Source organism: Ananas comosus, unplaced genomic scaffold (genome assembly GCF_001540865.1).
Source record: "Ananas comosus cultivar F153 unplaced genomic scaffold, ASM154086v1, whole genome shotgun sequence".
NCBI classification, from domain to species: domain Eukaryota; kingdom Viridiplantae; phylum Streptophyta; class Magnoliopsida; order Poales; family Bromeliaceae; genus Ananas; species Ananas comosus.
The window spans coordinates 26,773-38,211 of record NW_017893544.1 but is presented as its reverse complement, the minus strand read 5'-3'; the positions used below and the strand labels follow the sequence as shown (position 1 = coordinate 38,211).

The 11,439-nt window shown below is 41.6% G+C and overlaps 1 protein-coding gene and 1 long non-coding RNA gene across 2 annotated transcripts; one reads left to right on the top strand and one right to left on the bottom strand.

The window, feature by feature from the left end:
- Positions 1-1,844: 1,844 nt before the first annotated feature.
- LOC109706280 (hydroxycinnamoyltransferase 4-like) lies at positions 1,845-3,094 on the bottom strand. The gene has a single exon (XM_020227058.1). It carries the CDS (start codon positions 2,980-2,982, stop codon positions 2,086-2,088), a length of 897 nt encoding a protein of 298 aa, XP_020082647.1. The 5' UTR covers positions 2,983-3,094; the 3' UTR covers positions 1,845-2,085.
- A 4,290-nt stretch (positions 3,095-7,384) lies between these two features.
- Positions 7,385-9,423, top strand: LOC109706281. The gene is made up of 3 exons (XR_002215149.1): positions 7,385-7,430; positions 8,395-8,510; positions 9,363-9,423. It is a non-coding gene; the product is annotated as an uncharacterized LOC109706281 (long non-coding RNA).
- Positions 9,424-11,439: the final 2,016 nt, after the last annotated feature.

Here is an 11,439-nt window from a genome sequence, read left to right as displayed (position 1 = left end):
GACAGCTCCTGCCGGTTTAAAAGGTGACTCACATTATCTAAACCTAATCACACATATAAACCAAAATTACTAGACAATATGATATTCTAGAGCAGTCACACATATAGACCAAACATAGTAGGCAATATGAAAATTTTGAGGTGGCTCTTGTGAATTTAAAAAATGGCTCCCACCAAACTCTAGATTAAACTTATGGGGCAATGTGAGATTTTTGGATAATCACATTTATAGACCAAAATTAGAGAATTAGAAGGCCATGTGAGACCAAAATCACATATATATATTCTTAGTTCACACATATAGACTAAAATTAGAGAATTAGCTGGTGATATTAGATGATTCTATTGGTGGCTCTCAGAGAATTAATAGACATAACCTAAACCACCAGCTCAAAATATTTAAATTCAGTTATTATTATTAGGATCATAATCTCTTATATTTCCAATCGTAATTCTATTTTCATCCAATATAAAACTATTGAGGTGTCACACAAATACACAAATTTAATAGGAAATATTGATAGCATAGTGAAAATATATATGAAGTAAAGAGACCAGCGTGAGTAAATAAATACCATATACGAATACATACACCTTGTAAGTAACATACTATAAATGTACACACATACATGAGAGAAAATAAGAAGGCGCTGCACAATATACAAAAAATAAATACTCGAACATTTATGTCATTTTAAATATTTGCGTACATTATAAATATTGAAAACATTGCATGGAAAAAGAAAGGAAACAGAAAAAAAAAAAAAACAATTTCCCTCTATAGAACAGGTACTTATATTTTGAAAAAAACATTTTTAAGAAGTAAAACTTTAGACTTAAAATCTTATTTCTATTTTTCTGCTGAATTAGAAACTTTTTATATTTTCTATTTATCAGGTGAAAAATACAGCTGGAAACACAATTAAAAGCAAATCCCAAACAATTACACACTCATTTTTTTTGTTTTGTTTTGTACTTTTTTTTCTTTTTTCTTTTTTTTTTTTGAGATAGAATGCCATAGGTAATTTTCATTAGGATAAACTTTAATTTGCTCCCTGTAGCTTAGATTATTTTTACTTTATTATCATATAGTTTAAAAAATTATATTCAAATATTCTATAGTTTAACTCATTTTTACTTTGTCATTCTATGGTTTAAAAATTATACTTAGCTATCATGTGTTTATCAAAAATCTTATTTTAATCTTTTTTTTTTTTAAATTATGTTGTTTGTATGATAGAAAGTGAATAACGTAAAATCGAAGGTTTGATAAATAATTTAATATTTTTTCTCTCACTTTTCTTTTTATAATTTACTTTGGTATGATGTCATTTTTAAGAGTTTAAGTTTCGATCACAAGTAAAATTATAACAAAGCAAACAATAAAAATAAATATTTATGGTCAAAAATTACTTCATACCAAACTTTTTTATTTATTTTTTATGGATTTTTTTTTATATGTAGCCCACTCAAAATTTTCTTTTTTTATAAATAATCATAGCAAATTTATATTTGCATATATAATTATCTTTTTATCACGCGAGAACCATGTTGACAATTTTAAATTGAATATGGTGATTCAATCACCGTATTTATATTCACATTTTAGTCTATTTTTTTAATATAAAAATAATAAAAAATATAAAAAAAATAAATCATCGAGTTAAACTTAAAAACGCCACCTAAACGATCGCCTGATAATAAAAGTATTATTTATGCAAATATATATTTATGGGACCATGATTTGTATCACCCAACAACCATCTACACCCGGGACAATTTTAGGCCCTTCCAACTAATTCCACTTATGAGCCTAGAGCACCAACTTAATACGAAACACACAAATTAAATATTATAAGATCTGTATTATCATCGTAATAAATTAACCTGCTATGACAGATTATATTCAGCGGCGCCGATCGTCGATTCAGATGGTCCGTCGTCATCGGGAACGACTCTTTACTCGAGTAACAAAAACAAAAACCCAAGTAAAAAAAGGAAATGGAAATGCAATTCCAGTTTTAGGGGATATATAGATATATATATATAAATATAAATATATATATTAATAATTGGCTTTATGAATTTACCCTTGTACCCCTCCGAGCTCCTGGAAGAGCAGCTTCTTGAAAGTCGGCAACGTGTCGGGCTCCAAGGAGACGGCGACGGATACGCCGCCGACTTTACCGGGGCTGGTCATCAAGTACACGAAGCCGGCGTAGTACATGAGCGCGGGGCCCATGAAAACGGGCTCGCCCCAGCCGAAGTCGGCGTCGTAAATGGACATGCCCATCCAGCTGATGACGCGTAAGTCGTTTCCCGGTAACCCACTTCGGGGGAGCCGATCCATGTCGACGGCGTCCAGGTAGTCGACGAGGGAGCGCGCGTAGTCGTCGCCGGGGCTCGTGGCGGCGCGGAGGCGGCGGGCGACGGAGCCGAGCGGGGCGTCGGCGAGCTCGCCGGCGGCGGCGGCGACGGAGGTGCGGAGGACGGCGTTGCCGAAGTAGTTGGGGGGGAGCGGCGGGGCGAGGCGCGCGCGCACGTCGACCATCGTGTAGAGCCGCGTCTCGGCGCCGCGCGCGAGCCCGCGCGCGGCGCACACGCACCGCCACACGTGCGCCACGATCGCGCGGAACGCCGACACCCGCGCGCCGCCGCCGCCGCCGCCGCCGCAGCAGCAGCGCGCCTTGAGGGCGTCGACCTGGGCCTGGGAGAGCCTGAGGATGGCGCTGGCGTAGGGCGCGGGGGTCGACGAAGGGTTGGGGTTGGGGCTTGAATTAGGATTAGGGTTGGGGTTAGGGTTAGGGGTGGGCTTGTACTCGGGGTGGTCGAAGAGGACGACGGGGGGGGAGCGGGCGCGGAGGAGGGTGTGGTCGAGGAAGGGGGGCGGGGGGAGGTCGGCGCCGCCGCCGCCGCGCGCGATGGCGGACCAGGTGGAGATGAAGTGGAAGGCGCTGCGCGCGTCGATGACGGTGTGGTGCATCGCCGTGCCCAGCACCACGCCGCCACACTTGAGGTACGTCACCTGTTCGATCAAATGCCCCACTGATGAGTATCCTCACTTTTTCTTTCTTTTTTTTTTTTGTTGCAGTAAAAAAAAATTAATTTAATCCAGATCTGTGCAAATATAGTAAATGACGTATATATTCCTATAAAGTTTAACTTTTATATATTGTTCCTATAAAAATTCTGGTGTTTTCAAATATATCACTGTCGTTAGAATCCGTTAGAAAATTTTAACTAATCATAGATTAAATATTTAATTCTGGTTAGTTTTTGATATTTTTACCCCTTTATATTATATTGTTATGACTTTCAGAAAAATATATTTGTAATTGCAAAATTAAAAATATAAACAGTTCTCTAACGATAATAAAACAGAGTGGCATATTTGAAAATATCGTAGACTTTTATAGAAATAATATATAAAAGTTGAACTTTGTAAGAATATATTTGTCATTCACTATATTTACGGAAATTTTTATGAAATTAAGTCAACAAAAAAATTCAGTTTGTGTGCTTTTAAAAGTACATAAATAATGCTTATTGGTTTTTTAGTTTTTAAATATGACATTATTTTATCTACTGCCGCTAAGGGGGCGTTTGGTTCCCCGTAAAAATGGTCGGAAAAATTTTTTTCAGTGGAAAATCATTTTTCTAGCGTTTGGTTCGACGTAAAAAAATTGTACAGGAAAAATTATTTTACATATTTCATGTAAAAGCCAGCTTTTCGTTTTTCGCCGAATCTCGACGGAAAACGAAAACTATCGCGGGTCATGGGGCTTCCTTGCATCGGGGTCCACGAGCTCATGTAAGAGCTTGTGGACCACGACACTGGACCACTCACCTCTATATATATATATATATATATATATATATATATATNCTGAAAATCAAATTTTACACATTTTCGATATTGTTCTCTTGTTCATCAAGTGAATAGAAAAATGAATGGTTGGAAATGAATATCCTTTAAAAAATGATGATACAATTTTTATATTTAGATCTAGAGTCTAGATCTTATTTTAAATAGTTTAAAGAATTTTTTAACAAAAATTTAGTTGATTTGAACCCTTCTATACCGTTAAATGAGCAAACACACCTGTAATATATCAGATTTTAATATAAAAGTAAAAATAAATAAAAATAGTGTGAGATACTATTTTTATTGGATTTAGAGAAGTAAAATATAAGTCGGAAATGACTTGTGCTGAAATCGAAATGAAAACAGAAGATTTAGAATTTTCTGTGAGAAACGGGGCTGATATTTTAGCAGAAAATGCACAGTATCAAAAAATTATGAAAACTTGGGAATATGACGGGATTATTTTTATGAGGCTAGATTAAAAGTTTCATATAAATCCGACACCAGGAAGGTGGAAAATAAAATCCGACTGCTATCTACTAGAGATTACAGTTCGGTAGAGCTTTCGGTGACTAAACATGGTCCAAACTGAAAAGTTAATGTCACGCCCCGAGACCGCTACCCATTTGGTCCGGTTCGGGTGCGTCGAACAGACGCCGAACGGACAGCACCTCCCCTGTCCGCCCAAGGCTCAACCGCGGGATCATGTACAAGAATTCGCCCAGGAACAATTCAATACATACATGATCCATACAATAACAACAGAGGCACCACAAGTGCATAGCAACAAGAGCAAGTAACACAAGTATATATACAAGTGCAAAAAGAGAGAGTTCTATCTATTACATCACAATTTGCCCATTTATACAATTGATTTACATTTTGCTCGTCCAAAACATAAGTACAAGTTCATTCATATCTCTCCAAAATGCGTCTCACAACCTATACATCGTCTACTCTCATATAAGTAGGTACCTCTAATGCAACTGGAGGGATACTAATGCTAGGGCGCTAAGCCCTTACCGCGGTCCTCGCCCGGAGCGCTCGTACTCGGCCTTGCAACAAAGTGGGGTAAGAACTATTGTCCATTGTTCCCAGTGGGTTCGGCCGCCGACTCCGCCGATCTCCCACTAGGTCCAAGTGGGCACAAGCAGATAGATAGGTAGATAGATATCAAAGCTGTAAATACGATAGTAGGAAAACTATGCTACTATGCCCAATCATCAATAATGTATGCATGCATCATATAGTAAATGGTTTACTAACATGCCACTATGTCCAAGAAGTAATGTTCTTTACTTGTTCATCAATTCTTTTAGCTTATCCAATCCTTGGCCAACCCTAAGGTTCGCCCACGACTCACATGCATATCATGGTAAGGAAACTCAACTCGTTCACAAACCCGAGACCGTCTGCGGGACCCCATAAGGCTATCCCAGGGATCCCATAAGGCTATCCCTTATGTGACAAAACTCCGGAGCGCACACTTGTGAGGAGCGACCAACACAAGTTCTGAACAGACAACGAGTATGATCCAATCCTCTCAACTCGGGGATACCCTATTCACTAGGGCTAACAATCACTCGGGAATCCACCTATCCCAAAGTCCATATGCAAGTGTTTAACTACAGGTTCTTGTTCAATGACTCATCTCTAGGGAATCCACCTATCCCTAAGTTCACATATCAAGTGTCATCTATACACTAAGTTACATGCCACTCGTTCTGTTGTCATTGTTATTTACATGCCACTCGTTATGTCTTTTGTCACCCATCGAGTCCATCTCTTATCTCAAAACTATAGGATTCAATGTCTCGACTCAATCCTTATCTATCCACTATATCAAGCATTCAACTCACACTATGATATCATCTAGGAAAGCATAAGGGAATGGAATGCACATTATCTTACAATGTATATATGCAAGAGATGCAAGATTTAAAATGCACTAAGACATAAAGAGGAGCCCAGTTGCTTCGGGATGACACCACCCACCTTCTGGCGTTGTCACGACTCTTGGAATGAAGTTCGGCGATTTTACGACGTCGTCTCGGCCTACCAGGCGGAAACGAAGCTTGAAAGGTCCTTTTTGCCAATAACTTTGCACCCGCTCGACGAATCGTCGAACCGTCTTCGCCTACGCATTTAAACACCTAATAGTTAGGTTTACACTTGATCAATTGAGATAAATACCCAACAAATCACAAAACCCCATTTTTGGAGCCCTAACTTGCAATCATGGAAGAATCCATCGCTAAACCTCCAACTCATGTACTATAACATCTATTTAGCATGCTAGAGTTTCAACTAAACCATTCTAGAGCTCAAAGACCTAAACCCTAGAAGTTCACCATAGTTGAGCCTAGAAGCTTACCTCCAAAAGCTTGCTCCAAGGGTGAAGAGGAAGAAGAAGACAACGAAGATCCTTCTCCTTGCTTGATTCTCCACCAAAACCCTTCTCTTCTTCACCTTCTAGAGAGAGAGGAAGAGAATATAGAGAGAGAGAGGGAGTCAGGGTTAAGCTTGGGAGAGAAATGAGAAAGAGAGAGAGCTCACCCTCTCATATACCCCTAACTCATGCTACAATTGCATAAAAACCCCTGCACTTTGTCAACATGACACAACCCAACTTGGGCAGATTCGGGCTACGGGGACCGGTCTCTCCCTACCAGTGACCGGTCTGTAATAGACTGAAACTTGATTAGAAGCTAATTGTGATCAAAGTGGGCACAATAATGCTAAAATGGATATTAGAGACTTCTAAACTGAATTAGAAGCTTGAGATCAGTCATTGGCACACTTTGGAAGTGTGGGAATAGATACAAGTGGAAACGAAGTGACAAAAGAACTCCAATTGCCATTGTAACTCGAATGCTGAATTTTGTAGTCGATTTGGTCGAAATGAACCATATGATGTCAAAATGAAAAGGAATTGCTTCCAAATTAAACTAGTAGCTTGTGAAAGTCCCTTGGCATGTTTTGGAAGTGTTCGTGTTGAAATCGGAGCAAAAACAGAAGATTTGAAATTTTCTGTAAAGAATGGGACTGAGAAATTAGCAGAAAATGCACAGTGTCAGAAAATTATGAAAATTGGCGGAGATGTCAGGGACATTGGTATGAGGCCAGATTTCAAGTTTCATATTATTCTGACACCTGTAGAGAGAGAAATAGCATCCGAAAGTTATCTGATGAAGATTACAGTTCGGGACAGTTCGCAGTGACCAAATGGGGTCGGAACTGAAATGTTAAAATTTGTTTGGACTTGTTAAGTAAAACCGAACATACCTGTCAAATTTGAGCTCAATCGGACATTTAGAAGAGCCTGCGAAAGGTATCTAATCCGTGCGACTAAACGGATAAGTCGAGGGGCATTATGGTAATTAACCCATGGCTTAGTGGATTTCCACTAACCTGCTGACAGGGAGCCTCCATACTTATCCCCTTCTCCCTGTTAGCCATACGTAGAGAGAGAGAGAAGGAGAAGAGAAGGAGAGAAAAAGAGAAGAAGAGAAGAAGAAGAAGAAGAAGAAGCAGATGAAGAAAAAGGAGAAAAAAATGAAAGAAAGGTATTCCTTTTTCTCCCTCTCTTTGCTGACTTTCCCCCTCCCTCTTTTTCGTTTCCCTACTGCTGAAAACAGCAGCAGCAGCACCAATCTTTGCTACTGCTGCAAGCTAGAGGAGCATCAGCAGCAGCCNTTCCCCCTCCCTCTTTTTCGTTTCCCTACTGCTGAAAACAGCAGCAGCAGCACCAATCTTTGCTACTGCTGCAAGCTAGAGGAGCATCAGCAGCAGCCTGCGCCAGCAGCAGCAGCAGCAGCAGTGCAAGCAGCTTCAGCAGCAGCAGCTGCAGCAATCAGCAGCAGCAGCTGCAACTAGCAGCAGCAGCTTCAGCAGCAGCAGCCAGCAGCAGTGGCATCAGCAGCAGCAGCTGCTGGAGTAGCAGCTGAGCAGCAGCTCAGCAGCAGCAGCATGCGCAGCAGCAGTGGCAGCAGCAGCAGCTGCCCTGCAGGGGTAGCAAGCAAGAAAGGAAAGAAAAGAAAGAAAAGAAAGGAAAGAAAAGAAAAGAAAGAAAAGAAAGGAAAGAAAAGAAAAGAAAGCAAGAAAGAAAGATAATGAAATAGAGTGAAAGATGAATCGAAGTATTTAGACAGTTTTTACTAACTGATTTGAGGTCCTTGGGCTAATAAAGAGTTGAATTACTCTATTGAATTGTGAAATTGCATTGAAATAGTATTTTTGAGAAAACTGACCCCGGCAAGGCACTTTTGCAAAATAAGAGTCCTAAAGTGAAATTGACCGCGTATAAACCAAATTGAGGGCAAAAGAAACGCGTTGGCGAAGTCGGTTCGGCAATCCGACGAACCTACGCAAAGATATCGCCAAAAGAAGATTTTCGGCTATAGTTGCCGCTTTCTATAGCATTGAAATGCTAATTTGTAAATTATGAGCGATGACTCTAGTTTAATCTTTTCTAATCCTTTATAAGTGAAAAGTAAACATGCCCAAGAGTCTAAATTGACTTTCCAACAGGTCGACGACGCGCTAATTACGGTAGAGGCCGTTCTAGTTCTATTTGCACGGAGTCGCGAGAGAAAGTTGTCGACGCTTTTCGAGACCCTGATCTTAGTTGATTGACACCACTACAGGTGGGTGGTGCTATCCGAAGTCTTTGAATCACCCTTTATGTCTATGCTATTCATTGAGCATATTTACTTCTGTTTTTATGCATTATAGGGTATGGGCATTGGCATTATGCGAGTGATATTGAACGTGTGAATTCTTATTGATGGTAAGAACATATGAACATAGAATGTGGACATAGAACCCTATGAATGCATGGACTTTGACAATAGTGAACTTGGTGACATTCTAACTAGAGAATTGGATAGCATTGTGAGATAAACAGTGAAATTATGAAACTAGTATAAAGAACTAGTTAGAGTTAAATTGTGACATTATTGTCAGTTGAATCCTCTAAGGGGGATCAGATCTTACTCACATAGTCTGTTTTCTTGCTTGGTGGTGGTCGCTCCCCCCAGGCAGTGAGCTCCGGAGTAGTCACTTGTTGGGCTAACGTACTTGCCCCAGGACTAACGTACTTGTCCGACAGACGGTCCCATCGGGAGGCAGCTTAGGGACCGTGAGGGATTTCGTTGGTGAGTTATTGTTAACCAAAGGGTTAACCACTGAATTGGGTAAATTTATGGGCTAACGTACTTGCCCCAGGACTAACGTACTTGTCCAGCTGTTAACCACAGGGTTAACCAAAAGATTGGATAAAGTTAATGAAAAGCATGCATGCATATTTACAGTTTTTATATCTGTTACTTCTTTCAGCTTTGTACAGGCATTGTAGTAGTTACATGTTGTAGTTGGTTACTATCTGCTTACTGTTCTTGCCTACATATGCCTGAGTAGACCTAGTGGGTGAGTCGGCGAGGTCGGCGGCCGAACCCACTGGGAACTTTCTTGTAGTTCTCACACCACTAACCATACAGGTTCCAGTGCGAGTATTGTGGCCGAGGATCGAGGCAAGAGCCAGCAGCCTAGCTAGTGGACACCCGAGTACTAGTGGTATACCATTTGGGTTCATGTATCATCTATTTCGATGTACAGAGACATGTAAATGAATGTATTGAAGAACATGTATATAACTAAATGTTTCAGTTATGTAAAGTTTTGAATTACAGTGGATTTCATGTTTAGTTAGACTTACTATCATTTGTGTTGTTGCTTGTCTTCGTGCAAGCCATGTATATTGAAATGTGATCCTGGGAATTGTTTAATTTCTTTATACATGTATTCGTTGTTGTTGAGCCTTGGGCGAACAGAGGAGGTGCTGTTCGTTCGGCGTCTGTGTACGGGCCCGGATCGACCAAATTGGCGATAGCGGGACGTGACACGGTCCCTCAGGACCTCCCCAAATCTACGCGTTCGGGAACCGGTCCCCTTGGCCCGGGGTGTCACGCCCCGCCCCAAAACCACTACCAATTTGGCACGATTCGGAGGGTCAACATATCTCTCGGAATCATCTACATCCTCTCCATGTGAGGATACTTAGCTTTACTAAGTTCTTTATCCACAAGGCATTTTCTAGGGAGTCCACTTATCCCTATGTTCACAAGAATCTCTAGTGTCAAATACACTACTTTAATGCCACTCGATATGATCTCTAACATTTAGATGTCATTTTCTATGTCACCAAACACCCATCGTGTCCATCTCTTCCCTTTAGCACTATAGGATCCACGTTTCGACCCAATCCTCACCTATCCAAGTCACCAAGCGTTCCATGTACACTAGGTTTACATTTAGAAGCATAAGGAAAAGGTACTACAATGCAATCCTACAATGCAACATGCAAGAGATGCAAATCATGTATTTCTAAGACATAGAAAAGAGTTCGGTTGCTTCGGGATGACACCCCCCACCTTTTCTCGTCGATAATCGTTGTGGAGGTCCTAGAAGCGTTCCTCGGCACTTCAAACCACGTGTTCCCCGCCTCTTTGGGAGAAACGAAGCTAGGTCGGCCATACTTTGCCGATAGCTCTACACCCGCTCGACGAATCGTAAATCCGACTCCGCCAACGCGTTTGGACACCTAGCAATTAGGTTTACAAGGCCTCAAATGAGATCAATGTCATCTATTTCCAAAAATCCCATTTTAGGTGCCCTAGGGTTAGCATCATGCCATTTGCACCATTAAACCCTAGCCTCTAGCTCTAATCCACCAACAATGGTGCTAGAAGTCCATTTGACCTCATCTCAAAGCTCAAAACCCAAAAACCCTAAGCTCTACAAGCTAGGGTTGTAGCCTACCTCTTGAGCTACACCAATGAAGAGGAGAGGAAGAGAGGAAGATGCTCCAAGCCTTCTCTAGCTTGTTCTCCTCCTCCTTCTTCTTCTTCTCTTCCTTCTTCTCCTTCTCTTTTGTTCTTTCTTTTCTAGAGAGAGAGAGCAAGAGAGTGAGAGAGAGAGAGAGTGAAATGGGAGAATGAGAGAGGGAGGGGACCCATAAGCCCCTCTATTGTAACAATATCCAGTTAACCCCCTCAACTTTTGTCTCTGTACACTGCTCTCACTGGGCATTCTGCGCCCAGAGGAACCGGTCTCCCCGACCTGGGACCGGTCCCCGAGAGCAGTCCTAGCGGCCAGAGGTCCTCTTCGCGTTCGGGAACCGGTCTCTCCCCGGGAGACCGGTCCTCGGGAGACCGGTCCTTGCCTGAGAGACCGGTCCCCGAGAGCTCGATTTTCAGGACTTAGTCGATTTTGGCCTTCTCTCGCTGGCGTCGCACACGGGGACCGGTCCCCTCAGCCAGGGACCGGTTGCATCAACCTCCCCCGCAACCATCAGCTACGGGGACCGGTCCTCCCTTCCAGGGACCGGTCCCCGAGAGCAAAATCTGCTGAGTCCAGATTTCTGCATATCTGCTCTCGCGGACACGTTTCCAATGCACTTTTCGTGTTTTGGATATCTTTAGCCTTTCCGAAGGATACTCGCTCGACAAATAGTCGATCCTGGACGAAGTACAACTCTCGGATTTCGAGAATTCACTTCCTTACATCCTCCCCTCC